Raw genomic sequence first — 21,088 nt, forward strand, 5'->3', positions numbered from 1 at the left:
ATCTTCACTAAAGTCCCTCCACCAAACCCCACAATCTTCCGATGGGACCATCTGATCTATTAGGGGTTTATAATATAACATCCCAGAAAGAAAATAAGGATGGAGGTTGCCAATAGAGGCGCATCACCTGAACTGATAGAGTATAGTCTCTTCGTCCCTATTTGTGGCTCGGACAAAATACCATCTACCCAAGGACACACACGTAATATGTAGTGTGAATTGGACAGCTTTGCATATATGTGCATAGAAAGATATATAAGACAGATGGAAAGGGGTATAGCTCTACATTCGTAATAGGAGTCTACTCCTATACATTTATTCACTTCTAGGGGTAAAGGCTTTTTCGTCGCTCCATAGGTTTCTTTCCATTAAGAGCGATTAGATGGTGTCTATTCAAAGTTGCTGATCCAGAGAGAAAATAGGAGTGGATAAAAAGGAGATTTCAAGTGACCCTCCTCGCCCTTTCACACCAACCTGAGCCCCAGAATAGCCAAGGATCAGCTAACACAAAAAGCTTTTCCCCTTTTCCTTTCAGCCTCAGAAGATTCCGTGCAAGGGGTTAACAATAAAACATAGAACTCTCCCCTAGTTTGGTTAGATCATGCCATTGGAATACTTTATCTAACTGCCCCGTTGAGAGGCTGTTTTTTTTTTCTAACCTCTTCTGAACGGGTAATAAAATATACGTTAGCATGGTAAAATTACATAATTATTTACAGCTGTCTATGGGTTTGCATGAGCTATTTGTAATGTTCAATCTATTCCATTGAAACTTTATCTATAGCATCTAACCTGCTTCGCAATGGTAGAAGACGCTGTAATAAACATATCTTACTGCTGACAGTTTAAAAGAAAATGTTAAGGTTTATTCTTTAGATCAACCCTTATGATGAAGTAAACTGGGTTGCATCACTGCTGTAGCAGACTTGCTGGGTTTGAGAACCCAACACTTTTGCACTGGTTTATCTCATAGGCAGAGAAGAAAGTGATATGCAACACTTAAAACATATTCTAGCGATCTTTAGTCGGGGAAATGTCCAACTCAAATTTACTCATGATGGACTAATCCCTGTAGTAAAAGAAATAGGAGCTGTGACAGGTAACTATTAAGGGAAATGATTATATAGTAGAGTTGATTGTATTGTCAGAACAATCTAACAACCTTCAAACTCATTTCAAAACTTCAACTTTTCATCCAAAACCAGCCCATTTTCCTTGAAAAGAATAACCAGGCAGTCATTTTTCACAAGTCAGGCATTTTCAAATGTAAGAGCCTGAAGGGTTTTCTTGGGGGGTGGGAAAGAGAGGTGTTTTTTATTCTATAAACAAGCTTTGGGGAAATGGCTTGATTTTTTTTAACTTTTATTCTACTCCAAAGTAAATATTTGGTTCTAGATTTATGAATATGCTAGAAATGACTGTCACTGATTTCTAGTGGAAAGTTTGATTTGCATGAAAAGGTCATAGCTGTGCCCTCTTGCAAGTCACCCCCAGAATGGCACTGATCCTCTGTTCTCTAAGGGAGGTGGGGAGGGGCAGTATTTCACTTATCCTGCTTGTTCCCAAACACTTATTTTAAATGCCTTGTTTGGGGTAGAAAATGAAGTTGTTTATTAAGTTAAAGCAGGTCTGCACTCAATCTCTGGATGTTGAAACTTAAAGGTGACAAAGAATAAAGGGTCAGGTTGACAGATAGATCTATGCTCAAACTGCTCAGACAGAATTCGTGGCTAGACTAATAGGAGCAAAGCTCCCAAGTTGTTCATTACACCTCTATTTTCCCGATGACAATATAAGGGAGAACTTTTTTGTAGCTCCAGAACTACAAGCTCAGCTTAGTCTCAGAGACTAAGGTTCCTTCTGAAAGAGAATAGTATTTTTTAAATAATAAAACCATAGACATTTATATGTCTTTCTTCCTTTTGTCTCCAAAAGTACTAAACCTAATACATAATTGTAAATATGTCTTCCTCATCTCCATTCACTTCTGGCATTAATTCCATGCTAAGAGAGACTAATTGATTCAACATCTTTAAAATAAGCCCTTTCATAAAGGTCTGCAGTGGGATCAGAGAGACTGACCTTTTTCTTTCTTTCTTTCCTTTTCTTTTTTCTTTCTTTCTTTCTTTCTTTTTTTTTTTTTTGCAGTGGTTGCCAGTATGTTCATTTCTCCAGATGTACTTGATAACACACAATTCTTCCTGTTATCTGGTCTCCCAAACTAAATAATGTAGCTTTTTAACTATATGAGAGGAATGGAATAGGAGAGAATTTTTCACAAGTATCTATTCTCCTAAAGGGCATCAAAGCTCTTGAAATGGATTTAGAAACTGTTCTTACAAGGCCAGCTTTATTAGTATGTTTTACCAAAAGGCCAAAATTAACGATTTGACTGGGTAGGTTGCAGGAGAGGAAAATAACAATATCAAAACATTCACAAGTATTAGTGGAAAATGATTCAACAGTCAGTTAACTGTAAGAAAGATTTTAGGAAAACAGTTAATCCTATTTTACTGTGTTTAGAAGTCGGGAACCAATCTCCTGGGGGAAAAAAATGTAAATCTTCCTGTGTAAATATATTGTGCATTCTCTCTCTCTCTCTCTCTCTCTCTCTCTCTCTCTCTCTCTCTCTCTCTCTCTCTCTCTCTCTCTCTCTCTCTCTCATCTCTCTCTCCATGTTCATCTATCATATACACTTTCTCTAACACATGCTATTTACTGGGATCCTGATAGGGGGGATTTGCTATTCTCTAGAAGGTTTGGGGTTTGTTTGTTTTATTTTAATCGATTAACACTCTGTGGTGATACCAGCAGAACAAATGTTGGGGGGGAGCACTAGGTATATTGACCACTTAGGTACTATCTTCTACCTCACCACTGGAAAGGGAGATCCACTTTTCCTTTGGCCTTGGAATTGACCACACAGACGGCCACCTCTTGCCTCAGCTGAGTTCAGAGGAAAGGCCTATAGGGAACTGGAAAGAAGGCAAGGGCATCATGGATGATGAAGTTCAAAGGAAATTCAGGCCAAGAATGGGTCTACTTCTGCAGAGAGGCCTAACTTGGCAGAACTCATAGTTTAAGTTCCATGTGAGGTCAAGCAATGCCCCCACAGCTAACCTAGTTGAGAGACAGAGTAATTTCACAGTAGCAATGAGATAGATGGCAGAGGACTATGGAGAAGGGAATATAGGGGTGGGAAGAAGCAATCATGTTCAACTGAACACAGAAGTTAGTCTGGACAGGAGAAAGGAGGGAGACAAAGGACACACAGCTGTGACTCAGTTTAAGCCTCTGGGTGAAAAGAATGACTGGAAACTCAGCTTGACGGGAGACTTCAGGGGAAGAGGAATATAGGAAAGTGGATGATTGAGAAACTGGGGGCCTATGTAAATAAACCCAACTGGAGAGGTGTTTGGAGTTCTGCAGTTTATTAACATAGTTGCATTCTTAAAATAATGGCTTCCACTGTATGACATAGACAGGTCTTATTGCCTTTAGTGTAACTACTGTGATTATATGGTTAAAACCAACAGACGCAGGACTATGGGGATGTTAAGTTGAAAAAGTCACATCGAATTGGGTTTCAAAAACCCCAGCACCGCTGCCTCTCCCCAGGACCTAAGCCACTGCTTTTATCTTACATCAGCTGGTGTCCTTGTTTGAGAGAGGCAGGGGCTTTATGAGGGCGGGTGGAAAGTGCTTCTGTATGGGGAAAATGGAGAGGAGCAGGTGAAGTCTAGGACAAAGGGTGCTAGAAAACAGAATTAAGGGGTCAGTTGAAGTGGGCCTGCCTGGCTGAGCCAGGCTTGGCTGGAGCACGCTAGGAGAAAATCAGTGCCTCTGCTTGCCAGGCCTCCTTATCTCTCCCATCTCGACCCCCAACCTCACACTGAAGGGCTTTTAATAAGTTGATGCAGATGTAACTCTGAGAATGAGGATGGTATGATGCTTCACTTCTCTTGGAAGGAGGGAAGTGCAAACAGCTGCTGAGAAACAGGGCTGTAGCCCTGGGGGCCAGTTTCCTGTCTGACACACAAGTAGAGGCCAGCCTTGGGCTAGGAAAGTCTTTAAAATTGCTTCCAAGGATAGTCAAAGCAAAATAAAATAAGATAAAATAAAAGTAATGTCAGATCTAGGATTTGACCCCACCAGCCATGGGTACATTTCCACTCACTCCCACCCTCATCTCCAGTTCTTTTTAAAACTATGAAAGGCCCCAAGTCCTTAATAGTTATCTCCTTAGTTCTGGAGCAAAAGCCAATCTGAAGGAGAGTGAGAAATGTCATATTTCATGAGTCAACCTGGCCCCTTGGAGGGCTGTATCCTTCCTGGGCCCTTCCTGTTGTTTTTTTTTTTTTTTTCTCTAGTGATTCTGGGTAAGGAGATCAGGTTGACAAGGGTTGTCCCAACCCTTACCAAGTGAAACATTGAAATACTGTCACCAAACCAATCCTCTATCTTACTGAGTGCTTGTTTTGCCATTGCAAACAACATTAGCAAAACAACCATTCTCCCCTCTCTGCCTTCTCCTCTGACCCAAGTCTGTGCTTCTAAGGCTAGAAAATGTACTTAAAATTTTTAATTGATGATATTCCCTTTTCCATTCAATTCCTCCATACCTTTTTCCATTTTCCACCTTAGCCTTAATATCCCTTTCAACCTTCCCACCCTTCATTACAACTTTAAGAAAGGAAGAATGCAGAAGGGGTTTCTGATTCTGACACAGGATAGTCAGAGTTTCTCTCCCCCACTGCTCATTGCAGCTCTTTTCTCAGTTCCTGGGGGTCGGTTTGATAGAGGTTCCTTTAATTTGCTGACACTATCACCCAGATAAAAGCAAGCTACCATCGATCTCTTCCATTAGATGATCACGCAACAACAGGACAGGTGACGACCAGAACATTCTCTTGTTTATCGCTCTTTGCTGGCGACCTGGCACCCTCTTAGTCACCGCTGCAAATCCTACTCAGTAAATCCGTGGAAGTGTATATCTATCTTAATTGCATCTGTATGTATAGCAAAACGTATGGTTCTACCTGTATAATGCATCAGCAGATGTTGTATAGGGTATGTGTCTGTATCTGTTTTAGTGTTTTGAATCTGGGCAGATGCTACCATAACATTCTCACATCTAGAGGACCGATAAGTGGAGCTTTACCTTAATATCCATTAAATTACACAGACTGAAAGCAGTAAGAAATACTATATAACTGAGTGACTCCCCACCATTCCAGCTTCCCCACACAGTGACGGGAGACAAGGGCAACCCTACTTGATACCGAGAGAAAAAAATAAAAAGTTCCCTCTTCGGTCCTTCTACAGTCTGAAGGCAGTGGTATTCTAAGGAAATAGAGATATATGATGCAGCCCTCTCATTCCCCCCCCCACCCCACCCCCCCGCCATTAGCAACATTGAGTTTAAGGGGGTGGGGTGAGAAGCAGTACTTGCCTGGTGCGGGGCAGGGCTTGGCCGGGTCTCTCTGGTGCCAGCTGTGAGCGATCCAGGATTCTGGGGAACGTCGGCAAGTAGAAGGACCGGCGCTTGCCGGATCTGTTCACCACTCTTCTCTCTCTCTCTCTCTCTCTCTCTCTCTCTCTCTCTCTCTCTCTCTCTCTCTCTCTCTCTCTCTCTCTCTCTCTCTCTCTCTCTCTCTCTCTCTCTCTCTCTCTCTCTCTCTCTCTCTGTCCCCCCCTTCCTCCCTCCCACCCCTTCTTTTTCTTCTCCTCTCCCCTCTCTCACACACACTCTCTCCCCCTCTCCATCTCCTCTATGTGAATTCTATCTTGCTCTGCTTCTCACTCTCAGGCTCTTCACAGTCTGAGTAAAATCTAGATCGTATACATCGAGCCTGCCTTTTTTTTTGTCTGATTTAATCTTGTTCGTTTCACCTTTTCACTGACCAGGAGACATGAGTGAGAGTTTATTTGGGGAGAGGGAGAGAGAGGAAAGGAGCCCACTGTTGCATAGTCAATAACATCCTTTTTATCAATGCAATATACAATAGGGGCGGCTTGGCCCAGAAAACCCATTGAAAATCTCCTCATTATCCGGGTTGGGGGGCTTGTGGGGACAGACAAATAAAACCGTTTATTCTGTTATTAAGAGTGATCGGTTCTGCTCATTGTCAGACCATCCCACGCTTCCACTATTTCAGGTTTGAAGGAAAGCAGAAACATTAAGCTCCCATCATACCATTAAACATCACAAATACACCTCTGCTGGGAATTTAAAGAGAAAACAAGTGTAAAAGAAAAATCCACTTTTATCAATAAAGCGTGGATACTTTACATCGACTTTTACCTGAGATGGTGTTGGATTTCAGAAGCTTTGGCCTCTGAGACCAAACTTTTACGTCTATCCCGCGTGGAGCGCCTACTCTTCTGCTGCTGCTTTGTCAGACACATAAATACACCAGAGTCTCTTTGAGCATGTTCTCAAAGGTGAGGGGCTGGGACTGAGGTATTGGAGAATATTCAACTAATAGAAATATTCTATTCTCCAGTACCAATCTCTCAAGTAAAAAAAAATTCCATTGAAAGAAATTTCAAAGTACTGTCTTCTGTTGCTGTAAAGGCACAGGCCTCGATGCGAGAAGGGGGTGGGGGGGGTGGGGGAGGGGTGGCATAAGTGAACGAAGCTGCCCTTCCTAGGCTCGATGTCTGTCCCGCTAGATGGCAGGCGAGCTCCAGCTATTCTTCCAGGCAAAGGCGCAGGGGGAGAGCCGAGCTTCCCCTTTCTCCTCTAACCAATCCAAATCACCACTTTTCTCTCTCCCTCTCCTTCCCCAACATCTCACTCCCTTTCTCCCTCCCACCCCACCGTCTCTCTCTCTCTCTCTCTCTCTCTCTCTCTCTCTCTCCTCTCTCTCTCTCGCTCTCGCTCTCTCGCTCGCTCTCTCTCTCGCTCTCTCGCTCGCTCTCACTCTCTCTCTATCTCTCTCTCTCTCTCTCTCGCTCGCTCTCTCTCTCTCTCTCGCTCGCTCTCTCGCTCGCTCTCTCGCTCGCTCTCCCCCTTTTCTATTTTCCTGGGAATCACTCACTTGAGCGCATTGATCCTTCCAAACAACAATTCGAGAAACTTACTTTTGTTTTATTAATAATTATTGAAGTGTTGCCGTTTGGCAGCGCCTAGGAACAAAAAAAAAGGAAAGAAAGAAAGAAAAAGAAAAAAATAGGGAGAGCGAAAAAAGAAACTCGATTGAAAGCGTAAAAAAAATTTTTAACCATATACATTTTAAGAAGAAAAGGTTGTAAATGAAAAGTGGATTTCGGATAGCATTTTGTGGCAAGGAGAATTCCAAGAGTGTGATTTATCGTAATTAAAGCCTATAAAACCAAGGCAGCACTTTGGGCAATAAATGGGGCACTCTCCTCATTGCAGCTGAGGAAAAAATAAAATGAGCAAGGGCTGAATTGGAACCTATTTCTTAGGTCATGCATATAGAGGGGAGGGGAATCAAAAATTCACTTTATTACGCAAATCATTAAAATGGTAGGTTTGTTCACTCCCAATTAAAATATTCTCTTAGTATTTTCCCCCATTGGCACTCTCATCACACTCTTAAAATCTAATATTAAAAAAAACTTTTCAGACGAAATCAAAATAATTTCCTTCTAATTCTCCTTTCCCCCTAACGCAGTGCCTTCTCCCCACCCCCTCGATTGTGTGTGTGTGTGTGTGTGTGTGTGTGTGTGACCATAGACGACCCATACTAATCAGGTCTCAAAGTAAATAGCAGCGCAGGGCGATCTCAATGTAAATTGCGCTTGTCAGAAGAACACCCCCTCCCCCCCAACCCCCCCCCCGCCCCTCTCTCTCACTTTCTCTCCTCCTCCCTTCCCCATCCCAGTCAGTAGGTAGCAAAGGAAAAAAAGGGGGGAGGGCGCGGAGGAGGGAGGGGGAGGGATATTCAACCAATGGAGTGAAGGAGGCTTGGCTAACCTTAGCCTCCCATTTTCTCTCCCCCCACCAATTCAGGCTCTGACCAGTCGTCGCCTTTGATTATCAGTTTGCCAGCAGCCCTTCTCTTGGCTCCCTTGACATGAGCTCCATATAAGGCAGCGATTCCATAGAAACGTGTCAGTTTCAATAGTAGTGTCAAAGTTCACTATATACAGACATTCGCGCAGATCCCCTTTCGGAAACATTGCTCAGCTAGTCCTCCCGTATAAACGCATTCAATTTTTGGGTCTTCTCTCTCCTCTCTCTCTCTCTCTCCTCTCTCTCTCTCTCTCTCTCTCTCTCTCTCTCCTCTCTCTCTCTCTCTCTCCCTCTCCCTCTCCCTCTCCGTCTCCCTCTCTCCTGTCTCTCTCTCCTCTCTCTCTTTCTCCCCTTTCATCTCTTCTCTCTCCCCCCTCTCTCCTCCCTGTCTCTCCCCTTTCTCCTTTCTTGCATATTCTATTAGTTTTTTTCTTATTCTTCTTCTCTCTCTTTCTCCTTCTTTTTTCCCTCCTCCTAGTCTCTTTTACTCCATTCTGGTTGGAAGAGAGAGGGTGAAACTTTAAAAAAAGAGAGAGAGAGAGACTCTCCCTTCGTAATCTTATTGTTATTATTATATAAATATATATATATATACATACATATATATTTAGAGGGAGGGTGTTGGTTGCCGGCTGAAGAGGACTTATTTAAAATACTAAAAAAGAACATTTTTGGGCGATCTCCAGTGTTTTTTTAATCAGCTCTGTGTGTTATAGCAGAAGAAACAGAAAGAAGAAGCAAGAAAGAGGAAAAGAAGAGGATTATTTATTCGACCTACTTTGGATGTCTCTTTTTTTTGTAAATTCTTATTCCTCATTTTAATTTTTTTTAACTTCGCTGTGAAGTCGTCTACGGCGTGAATTTATACTGTTTTTCTTCTTCTTCCATTACCTTCCCCCCCCCCCAAAAAAAAGGGCAGAATCACCAGCACCGCCACCACAACAAAAAAAGAGCAAACTGTGTAATCTTCATCTCCTGAATCCCGCTTTCCAGGACTGGTTTCCTGAATGGCTGGCTGCGTTTTGCCCTGGACCTGGCCCCCGGACACTTTCACGCCTTGATCATCCTGAGGCTTTTCCTCTCTTCCATCCTTCTGCTCTCCAGTTTACGCACCTCCACAGCCCAGAGCACCCGCCCCGGCAGCAGCAGCGGCAGCGGCGGCGGCGGCGGCGGCGGCGGCGGCAGCGGCAGCGGCTGCACCAGCGGCGGCAGCTACAGCAGCACCACCGGCCCCAGCCTGGGCAGCGGCGGCGGCGGCGGCGGCGGCGGCAGCGGCGGCGGCAGCAGCAACAGCGGCGGCGGCGGCGGCGGCGGCGGCAGCCCCGACCTCCTCCTCCTCCTCCACCACCACCTCCTCCTCCACCTCCTCCTTCCCCTGCTTCCTCTATGTCTGCACATCCTTTGCACTCCTAGCACTCGGCCGGTGGGGTGTGTGTGTGTGTGTGTGTCTCTGTGTGTCTGTGTGTGAGAAAGAGAGGGAGAGTGTGTATGTGTGTGCGTGTGTGTGTTGTGTCCGATGTTCGTCTTCCCCCCGGTGTAGCTCTGAATGCCTCTCCCCATAGCCTTATTTGCCGTTTCTGAATTTCAACTTGAAGAAGAAAAAAAAGCCAAGGGGGGGTGGGGGAGGGGGGAAGGAGAATCAACCCCCAAAACGAGAACGGAGGGGGGGGGAAGGGGAGAGAGAGGAGGGGAAAGACGGGGGAGGGGGGGCTGCAAAGAGAGAGAGAGAAAGAAAGAAAGAAAACGGCAGGAACAACAAACCGCACCAGGGCAGCAGCGGCAGCGGCACCCGGAGCCGCCGAGGCAGCAGCAGCAGCATCGCCCAGGTCCCTCGCTCCGGCTCCCTCCTCCCCCAAACCCGAGCTACCCACCTCCCCCTCCCCTTCCCCCTTCCCCCTCCCCCCTCCCCTTCCCCTCCCTCCTCTCTCTCCCCGGCAGCCCTCTGCGAGAAGCTCCGCTCCCCCAGCACTTTCTGGGCCCTGAGATATGGCAATGGTAGTTAGCAGCTGGCGAGATCCGCAGGAAGACGTGGCCGGGGGGGAACCCAGGCGGCCCCAACCCCGCAGCCCAGCCCGCCCGGGAACAGCAGCAGCAGGCGGGTTCGGCGGCCCCGCACACCCCCCAGACCCCGAGCCAGCCGGGACCTCCGTCCACCCCAGGCACGGCGGGGGACAAGGGGCAAGGCCAGCCCGGCTCGGGCCAAAGCCAGCAACACATTGAGTGTGTGGTGTGCGGGACAAATCGAGCGGGGAAACACTACGGCCAATTCACTGCGAGGGCTGCAAAGTTTCTTCAAGAGAAGCGTCCGCAGGAACCTTAACTACACATGCCGTGCCAACAGGAACTGTCCCATAGACCAGCATCACCGCAATCAGTGCCACTATTGCCGCCTCAAGAAAGTGTCTCAAAGTGGGCATGAGGGCGGAAGGTGAATATTTCTTCTTTTTACTTTTAGCTTTGCTGTGTTTTTCTTTTGCTTTCTCTTGTTTTTACCTCTCCTTCATTCGAAAGTATCACTCTATTCTCCATTCTAACACTCCCCCCCTTTCCCTCACCATCTCCCCCAGCTTTGCAACCCAGGCTTTGACTTCTGCTGACACCCCCTTTCTCTAACGACCCCCTTCTCCACCACCCCCCGCCTCGCAATCCTCTTCCTGTACACCCCTCCTTCCTACTTATTCTGATGAGGATTTGTTTTTTTTATGATGAGGATTGGAAGGAAAAAAAAAAAACCCTCACCTCATCTCTTAAGCTCTGCGATGTGTCTCTCCCCCCATGCGTGTGTGTGGCCTGCTTCTAGTATCTGTTGGCATGATGTTTGGGGGGGGAGTGATTTTTTTTTTTGCAAAGCTAAGTTTTCTCCATTCCCCCCCTTTAACCCCTTTATTACATAGGGGAGGATAGAAAGGTGGAAGGGAGACACTTTACAGTAGATTCATTGCTGTCATCATCTTTTCTGAAGCCTGGCTTGGAAAAAGAGGATCGAGATTTATTGCACTTGTAGGTCTAATGGGGGGGGAGGGGGGGGAAGGAAATCTGCTCGTATTTAATGGTTCCCTCTCCTATTCAGTGTGCTGCAGTGTGCTTCTCTTCAGATCTGTGGCCTTGTTTCATTCCTTCTACTTTGAAAGGAAAGTTTGTAACTGATCCCTGATTTTATAGTTGTGTCATTTTTAAAAGCATGTTACTTATTTTATTTCTTCACCAAACTCCACCCTCTGCTTAAATACTCATACAAATGACAATTTACAGCATATTTACCGTTCCTTCTTATTTCACCATAATGCCTAGTCTGCAGCTGGCATAAGCTTCAACACCATTTAAAGCCTGGTTTTGTCAGCACAAGTTTGGATGTTGGATATGCCTCAATTTCATATGGAAAGATATGCTGCACTCCTTTTATAAGAGATTTAGCAGTTTACAGTTAAAAGTTTATCTTCTTACTATCGTTAAAGATGTCTTATAGTCAAAATAGATAACCAGTCCAATTTTGCAGAGGTGAAAATTACTCTTTTAAATTGGTTTTAAAATTATATTTTATATGCCACAAGAAAAGAAATTGAATTCCCTCAGATCTGGAAGAGCTGGCAAATATGACGACTTCATTTTGTAGCTCCAGGGAGCTTTTTGTAGGCATTTAAAGAAGAGGGGAAAAAAACTTTGAATTGTGCTCTCATTTAATTGAAAATAAACTGCCAAGTTCAAAACTATACTGGAGTGGGGAACTACTTCTTGTCCCATTAGATTTTAAGGGCTCATATTGCATTTATTACTTGCATTAAAATTGGGATAAAAGTCAAAATTAAGAAAATATGAATTGTTAAATGGGAAAATAAATTATAAACTAAGTATATATAAATATTACACAAGAGCATATCAAAATGAATGTGAAGAGGGGGGGCAAAAGCCTCAACTTTACTAAGTTGCCTTTGTTTACTTGAAAATTCTCAAACGCTGAGGCTGTCGAAGTCAAACATACACATACTTTAAAAAAAAAAACCTTTGGTCAGCTTTAGGAACTCAAAGCATGCTTACGTTTTGCATTCAGATGGTTAATGAATCCAGGGTTTTTGCAGTTGCACGCTAGTGCATTCACTGGGCAAAAGCTGTCTGCAGGGTTTTTGCAGTGGGAGCGCACAGGACAGATATTACTTATATTTCCCCTTTTTCAATAATGTTTGGCTACTGTAAGTTCGAACATTATTATTTTCATTGAAAATATTCAGTCTTTTTGTTTTTAACAGTAAGAACTTTGTGTGCAGTTGGTGGGGGAAGAGGGCGACAGAGTGGTATAGAGACTGCTTAAAGTTGAAGTGTTTAGTAAGGGTATATAACATGTATCTATTTTAAAGACAATTTTGTATTATTTTGAGGATGCTGTGGAAACACTTATGAGCAAAACACTGATAGTTTGGTAAATCAGTGTACTCACGGCGCGTGCCTTAGACCACAAAGCATTTCGCCTGTTTTTAAACCCTGGTTTGTTGAAGTCAAGGGGTGAGTGGGGTTTTCTTTTCTATGCATATTTCTTGGTTATCTTTTCTGGGGTTTAGACAAGTGGTGGTTGAGGTGTGGGGCAGGACGATGGCTCTTCTCTGAGGCTCTTCTTCGGGAGGGTCTGAACTGAGCCTGCAGAGAGAAGAGAGCAGAACGATTGCCGCACTCATCAAGATTCTGCAGCTGGAATGGATTGATACCTATTTGGATCTATAGACCCCTGTGTGGAACTGCGTGTTTGTGTGTGAGTCTGAGAGTACATGTGTATGTGGTGTGTGTGTGTGTGTGTGTGTGTGTGTGTAAGTGTGCGCCTGGGCGTGTGTGTGTCTGCGGGGAGAGGCACTTGCATTGTCTCGGGACCCGCAGCACCGCGTTGAGAAGATGTTTGCAAGCCCCTTGGATGCACATTTCCTCTTCTTTTCTCTCTCTTTTGTCAGCGGTCAGCGAGGAAGAATGCTCCAACCCAACCCAACCCAGGGCCAGTATGCCCTCACCAATGGGGATCCCTTGAACGGTCACTGCTATCTGTCTGGATAATCTCACTGCTGCTGCGGGCCGAGCCCTACCCTACCTCCCGCTACGGCAGCCAGTGTATGCAGCCCAACAAATCATGGGCATAGAGAACATCTGCGAGCTGGCCGCCCGCCTACTCTTCAGCGCCGTCGAGTGGGCCCGCAACATTCCCTTCTTCCCGGACCTGCAGATCACAGACCAGGTGGCCCTACTGCGGCTCACGTGGAGCGAGCTGTTTGTCCTCAACGCTGCGCAGTGCTCCATGCCCCTCCACGTGGCCCCGCTGCTGGCCGCAGCGGGCCTGCACGCCTCGCCCCATGTCCGCCGACCGGGTCGTGGCCTTCATGGATCACATCCGTATCTTCAGGAGCAGGTGGAGAAGCTCAAGGCCTGCACGTCGGACTCCGCGGAGTACAGCTGGCCTCAAAGCCATCGTCCTCTTCACATCAGGTGAGGGGTGGAAGAGCGAGGGGAGGAGGGAGAGGAGGAAGGGGTGGAGGGGAGATGCACAGAGGGAGGGTTGGAGAGGCGGGGGAGCTGCAATGGGGAGAAGGGAGCGCAAGTGCTTGGTAAGAGCTAGAACCAGCCTGATGCCCCCCCTCCCCTGTCACCTCCTCTTCCTCCCAACCTCCTCACTCCTCACCTCCGGTCCGACAACCAGATTGTTGGGGGGGGGAGTGGGGAGGGGGTGTCGCTGCTGCCAGGTTTGGAGTAGATTTAGGGTGGGTGGGCCTCTGCTGCTGCTACTGCTGCTGCTGCTGCTGCTTTCCTCAGTTCTGCCGCAGCTTAGTCCTAACCAGCCGGATCTGGGATGGAACAGAGGATGTGGTGGCCTGGTTAGGGGGTGAAACAAACCAGGCTGACTCTCTCTACCTCTGCTCTGTCTGTGTCTGGGTGAGCTCAGGGATCTGAGGGAGGAGAAGAAAGGAAGAGGACTTGAGAACGTTGCTTTCTCTTGTATTGTACTTTCAGTGGAAGAATTTTTCGACTGAGATTGTTTCGCTCGCTCGCTCGCACACACACACACACACACACACACGAATTAAAATTAAAAATAAGAAGCTAGAAAGAAGGTAAACAATCCAAATGAATCATAAACAGCATCGCTTTGTTGCTGTCAGATTTCCCCTGATCGGAAATCATTCCGATATTTACAGTTGCGGCTGTTATAGAGATCATTAAAAAAAGAAAGAAATTAAGAAAGAAAGAATTCGATCTAAACAAGAAAAATTATTTTAAAAATAAAAAATCAAAGCAATACTTGTAGAACTCTCAAGGAAAGTAAGCGTCGGGCCCAAAGATGAATCTTTTTACTATGCAAACCCCAACAATATTGTAAATTTAACAGATTGCTGGGGGAAAATATCAAATTAAGTGTAGGCGGTGGTTACTTGAATGTTAACAATTCCTCTTATGATAGATGGTTCAAATTAACTTGTAAGAAAGTGCATTAATATGGCTTTGAAGTGTTCTCACTTTAGCCTATGCGAATTCTATACATCTCTGATTATTATATACATCTGAGACAGCAGGTAATAGGGGAAAATGTAAACAAAGCCAGAAAAGAAGTCACATAAGTGCATGCAGGGCTGTATAGAGCTGATGCACTCTTTTTCCACTTATGTATCTGGTAGAAGTAGTATCACTATTATTCGTGTTAGTGTTTAATTCTTCCATATAGAGAAAAATAGAGTCCTAATAAACCTACCCTAGAGTCAGAAGGGGCTAAATGAAAACCATTCTGTAGCAAAGATGGCAAAACCCCTCCTAAGGCCTTGTTGAACAGGGAGCAATTTATAATCTATCAATATTTGTTGCCTTTCATGCGTGAAAAATAGTATTTACATTGTATTAAAATGACTCTTAAATTTGCACAATATTGTAATGTAGCAAATGTAGTATTAATATCGATTTGAACAACAGATAATTTATTTAGACAGGAGCACCTAATTTGTATGCAGGGTGGCCAGAGCCGTGTACTTTGACTGCCCCCTTTTACTTTCAGTGCAAATGCAGGTCTGCTAGTGGGAGAGGAGTTATTCTTTGCAGGAGGAGAAAGTGCAGACCTTAAAACAAATGGAAGATTTATTGAATAGCCACCTCAATGGTTTGAATGCATTTTATCTTAATAAGTCTTCTTGATGGAAACATGTTTTTCAAAAGTGACAAAGAGGCTTGAAAGCATAGATCAGGCTGATTTAACTGTGGAGCATGCCTGTAGACTTACCTACTTTTTACACTCATTCACTGTGGAGGTTCCATCAATAAATAGGCCAATCACAGTGAAGTTGATTTTTTTAACCCTATCTAGTGAGGTCCTAGGAAATAGAAATGTGACACTGTAGTGTAGAATGGTCTACTCAAGAGAGCTCTCCCCTCCCTTCTACCCCAAAGGTGTTGGTTCTACCCACTTTCCAGCTCCCTTGAAATTTCTGTTCACATGCCCCTTCTCCATGTAGTCTAGAGAACCATAGGGTCTACAATGCAGTTCCCGTAATTTTTAACTCTTTTTTAAATTTTATATTCCTAAACAGCAGTGTTAAAGTCCTTTTTTGCAAAACAAAACAAAACAAAAGTTTCCCAAAGAGCTTTTTTGGAAGATCACTTAAAGACACAAAGGGTGTCTAGTAAGTTAACAATAACATTATTTTGTTAAGAAAATGAAAGCAGAATATCTGAAAATGGAAATAAAGCTGTCAGGAGCAATTCATCCCCACCCCCATACACACATTTCCACTTTTGACTAAACTTGTTTTGATTGCTAGCCAGAAGGGAATTCATGGGAAACCTTTCTCAAAGTCATCCAACTTTTAAGCAAACTTTGAATGATGGAAAAAAACATTTTTAGACATATTGTCCAAAGAAATTTGCTAAGGCTAAGTACTTAACGATGGTTGGGGGGGGGTCCCCTGTTGTGGTTTTTACATTTGGGCCCTGGATGGTTTGTTTAATCCTTAATATTCTGGACATCATCCAAGGACTGGGTCATGACCTGAACTTACTTTTTAAAAGTCTATTAATTCACACACCTAAATATTTCTCCAGATAAATGGGAGCTTCTCTGAAAGCTGTCGTCTAGTTAACATAAATACAATAAATCCATTTCAGCACAATAATAACTTTGATTTCTAGTTATGGCAGCTGATAACATCTATATTTTCTAAACACTAAACTCTCCTGAATGCACCACATGAAATACATTCTCTACACGACAAAGGCTAAGGCTGTAGAGCCCTGAACAGTAATGGTTATTTATTTACATAATTTCTTTTCCATACAGTGTAGAAGAAATATTGAGCGTCCCCATATTGACACTGCCATATAAAAAGAGAGACACGGATTTTGCACATTATGCCTCCTTTTCTTATCTGAGATATAATTCATGTAGTGTAAATATGTATTGCATTACACTTGCCCCAGCTATCCAAGAGCTGTAGATGCAATAACCTAATCGATCTAAAAGCCCATTCCTGCCTGTTCACCATTGGTGAAACCCTCTTTCCAGTGAGAAAAGGGAAATTAACTTCCAGAGTCCTAGCCCAAGCCCTGATCAAGCCAAATCCGTTTTTCTGGAGGAATAGGAGTGGATATCTAAATGGCAACCCCAGCCTTCAAAGAAAAGAAAGCAAAATCGAAACCTGGTTGAGGGGAGGATGCAGGGTTCAATGCCCAGACTTTCCACTCCCTTCAGTCAAGGGTAATAGATGTAGGTTAGCGTCCAGTGACCCTGCACTTTCTCGGGCACTTATCGTAAATATCTGATAAATATTTTACAGACCTTAAGGGGATGACATATGGGTCTTTAAAAAAATCTGCTACGGTGTTAGGGGGAACCTTTTTATATCGTATTGTCTGGACTTGAATAGGGTCCTGGGGCATAATAGGGAGATAATACATGTATTGCAAGATATATGTAAATATGAGCCTGCATGGTGGCCATCCCTGTACCCGTTAGATTCAAGGCCAAGAACAGACCTATGCATTCTTTAGCTAAACAGGGTGCATGTGTGGGGTTTTTTGTTTGTTTGCTTGCTTTCAGTAAATCAACTCTACCCTGGATTTTGCAGTTAAAGAATATCATTGTATTAACAATGTAGTATGGATTAGCAAAGCAGTCTGGCTTGGGTAATTATATATCTGAGAGCAACCTAGTCTGGATCTCAGGTCAGAGGATTCCTTTCTCAGAAGTTCTTGAATTACAGCTTGTTTTATTTGTATTTTTTGCTCGAAGCCATAGTCTTGTAGATGAAGGTGCTCAAAAATCTTTGTTTCCAGTTCTTGAAATATAAAGACAAAAACTACAAAAATACAGTCACACCCCACCTCACCCCACCCCCATTCTGATTTGAATCATTTATTGTGCCTTTTCAGGGTCATTCTTCTCCAGTCACAATTTCCCAATGTCCTTTTGGGGCCATTACCATGCATTAAGATACACATAGATCTATATAGATAGAGTATTAGCAAAGTCTAGCTTTGATCTCTATTAAATCTCCCCACTTAGCAATGGTTCTTCTATGATTCTTGTGCTTTTAAAATATTTATTATTACAATAAGAAACAGTGTGGATATTTGAACTATAGGAGTGATTGTGACTTTCCTTGAACCCACTTTTCTCTACTAACCAGTCGACATGCAGAACATGCTGTTTTGCAATTTTATTATTGAAATAAGGACTCTAGTTGTTGTGAGATAAGTAGTGTTTGAGATCATATCATTCTGCAGAGTATTTTCCTCCCTTCTTCTCTTCTTCAATAAGAAGCTTCTCTATGTCTGGCCACATTTAGCTGGTGTTTAGGCACCGCAGCGTTCCTAGCTTTGTGTCTGATAGCTGCAGATGTCTCCTTAGCGCACAGCCTGGAGTAACTGAGCCATATTCCTCTAGATTATTATACAGTTTACAAAGATGTGACCAATTTTCAATTACTTGATTGAAGATACAGATAGAAGTGTGAGCTTTTGCCTAGGAATTGCACTGCGAATTCCTTACATAGGAACCTTAAACCCTATATTGCTAAAGCATTGGACTTGATCTAATTCCCAGCATATCAACAAACGACTGCCTTCCCTCCCCACCCCCCAACCTCTAGCCCTCTACGTGTTTATTTGTTACTCAGTCTAGGTTTGGGTCTAGGATCTTGGCGGCTGTTGTTTTGGCTTCTATTGGCTCCAAGATCCACTTAGTTCTTTTTCTGACTGAATATTTCGCCAGGGTCCTTTAAACCCAGCGAAATCAACGGCTAAAGCAATTATTTTAATGAACTGAATACCCTGAAAGATCCTGCCCTTCAGGCTGAGGACAGGTTGTTGTGCGTAGAAAACATGGCTTCGGAGTCTTACATTATTTAATCCAAAGGTGAAGGAGGAAAAACAAAGAGAGGGAGAGGTTGATGCGTGTGTGTGTGTGTGTGTGTGTGTGTGTGTGTGTGTAGCTATCTAGATTCTCTAGGCTTGGTGGGGGTTTGATTTATTTTCATTTTGTTGGAGGTGAAAAAAGGGAATAAGGGAGTTGGAGAAGGAATAAGGGGGAAGGATTTTTTTTTTTTGCTTCTGTTTGTGACTCTGCTGCTCACTGTCCTAACTGTTTGCACCCCCCCTCCCCCCCCCACTTGTCTCCTCCCTGTGTGTGGCTGCTCGGGCAGACGCCTGTGGCCTGTCAGATGCCGCCCATATCGAGAGCCTGCAGGAGAAGTCTCAATGCGCCCTGGAGGAGTACGTGAGAAGCCAATACCCCAACCAACCAAGCCGCTTCGGCAAACTGCTGCTGCGGCTGCCATCTCTGCGCACTGTCTCATCCTCAGTCATTGAACAGCTCTTCTTCGTTCGCTTGGTAGGTAAAACCCCCATTGAAACTCTCATCAGAGATATGTTACTGTCTGGGAGCAGCTTCAACTGGCCTTACATGTCCATCCAGTGTTCCTAGACCCGAGACAACACCGCCCCTGGTCCCTGAGCCCCCAGTAGAGACACAGAGGACGAGGCTTTGGCCAAGGACACCAAACACAGACAGAAACGGTCGAATTTGTTAACGCCGGGGTGCAAATGGTGGAAGGTCGGGAGCGAGGGAGGGGAGAGAGGTGAGGGATCGGAGCAAAACCAACCCAGCAGAAATATATATATATATATATATATGTATATATATATATATATTAAAAAAGAAAGAAGGAAAGAAAAGAAAAGGAAAAAGACTCATTTAGGATCAGATCTGTGAACACATTGAAAAGGAAATGAAAAGGACCTTGTGTCTATGGGGGGAAAATGAAGAAAGGACCGTGGGGATTTTAATAAAACAGAAGGCGAATAATGGACCTTCCAGGATTTATTGTGGACTGATGTGTGGATATATTCTGTACAGAAAAACAAAACAAACATCGAAGAGAACTGAAGCCTATGTAGAAATACACAAAAACACTTACCACGAACATTGTTATTCATTTTGTAAAATATTAGTCTTTATTTTCATTTTTGTAAAAATTTAAAACATCGTATGCGCATAAAGAAAAACAAGAATTAGGGGAAAATAACATTTTCCAAATAATTATAAAAAATTGTCCTGTGTCTATGTATCTATATCTGTTTTGTATTTTTTTCTGGTTCCAAACCAGGTTTCCTGTGATTCTATACTAATAATTTTTGATATAACCCTTTGCTTCTTATAATGAGTGCGATATATGTTGTCGAAGCTGTTCTTCAAGAATTAAAATTGAAGTGAGAATTTAAACAAAAATAAAAGATTTAGCAAAAACACGTGTCTTGTTGCTTGACACATTTCAAAAGATAGAGACAAACTCAAAATTACTTTCGAATCTAATGTCATTAGAATAGAAAAGGGGGTGGGGTGGAGGGGGTGGACTTTCTTAAAGACCCCAGCGAAGTTAAATGGAGACTATACAACTGAAATAAAATCCCCTCGGTTGTGTAGATTCTAGGAAGTATGCACCAAGGTTCGACAAGTGACTTCAAGGCTGGTGTAAGCTTTTTTCACTGTAGTGAGATGGATTTATTCTCTTCATGATTAGCTTATGTTGGTGCCTGGAGGTTTGTAGGCTCAGGGAAGCAGAGATCGCCCTGTTCACAGCATATTTCCATACAGGGTGCCTTGAAATTGATCTTCGTTTATTGTCCTTTGGCTTGGTGGCAAACTATTGGTAGTTCTACTACTATTGGTGGTGGAATTCATGGTTATTCTGGGGGGGTCGTAAGAGGTTGTGTATTGATTTCTGGGAAGGATGGTTTCTCAGCAAGACAGATGGTGGTCCTAGTGCCTTTGAGAAAGAGAACCTCGAAGAGCTTCAGAAGAGTTAGGGGACTCAATGCTGTGTGCTCCGTTTCTGCTACTTTTCTGCTCAAAAGATAGGCAGTATTTGTTTTCCTATATAGTCACGAGTATTGTCATAAAATTATTCCCAGTCTGTTCCTAGGAAAATCTAACTGGAGGATTTCTCTTTGGGTGGCATAGGAGGACCCTTCCTGGCTTTCTCTCATGGCCGCTCTATGAAATGAGAATTGGAGAGGTGTGCCAAAGCCCCGTTTTTAATTTAAAAACCATTTCCATCATGGTGCCCCTTTGAAGGTAAAGGCTTCACAATGCTGCTTGCTGGTGGTGCAGATCTCTGTAACAGCTTTCAGAGCATGAATGTTTTATAGGATCTGAGACAGAGCTGTAAGAACACATACTGCCAAGGGAGCTCTTGCTTAACGTATTAATAAAGCCAGATCTTTAAAAATAACACCCCTCCCCCACCCCCATACCCATTCCCAAACATACCCCGATGAGGCAAGAGCTTTCATTTCAGGAGCCAGTAGCAGTGTTTTGCTTTCAATTTACTGTCTATAGTCTCCAGATTTCTTTTTCTTTTTCTTTTTTTATGCATTAACGAGATCCTTCACACACTTCAACCCACTTGGGGTGTTTAATATTCTAGGTGCAGTAAAGGCTGGGCAAGTGCAGCTCTATACAGTAACCAGCTGCCAGAATGCCACAGATCAACATCTGGGGGTAAATGTTCTTTAGGCCTGTATTCAGTGTAGAGAATCAGAGTATCAACTCAGGAGCAGTTGTGGGTATATGTAGGTTTGTGATTATAAACCAGA

General features: G+C 43.8%; 1 protein-coding gene across 1 annotated transcript; it reads left to right on the top strand.

Moving 5' to 3' along the window:
- The first annotated feature begins 9,245 nt into the window (after nt 1-9,245).
- Nucleotides 9,246-19,138, top strand: NR2F1 (nuclear receptor subfamily 2 group F member 1). The gene is given in 12 exon segments (XM_043970307.1): nt 9,246-10,018; nt 10,020-10,255; nt 10,257-10,380; nt 10,382-10,412; nt 12,293-12,297; nt 12,926-13,013; nt 13,016-13,084; nt 13,087-13,307; nt 13,309-13,357; nt 13,360-13,415; nt 13,417-13,444; nt 18,637-19,138. Coding segments are annotated over 12 exon segments (1,236 nt in total). The 5' UTR covers nt 9,246-9,970; the 3' UTR covers nt 18,918-19,138.
- The last annotated feature ends 1,950 nt before the right edge of the window (nt 19,139-21,088 follow it).

The sequence above is a fragment of the Dromiciops gliroides genome, chromosome 1, assembly GCF_019393635.1.
Source record: "Dromiciops gliroides isolate mDroGli1 chromosome 1, mDroGli1.pri, whole genome shotgun sequence".
NCBI classification, from domain to species: domain Eukaryota; kingdom Metazoa; phylum Chordata; class Mammalia; order Microbiotheria; family Microbiotheriidae; genus Dromiciops; species Dromiciops gliroides.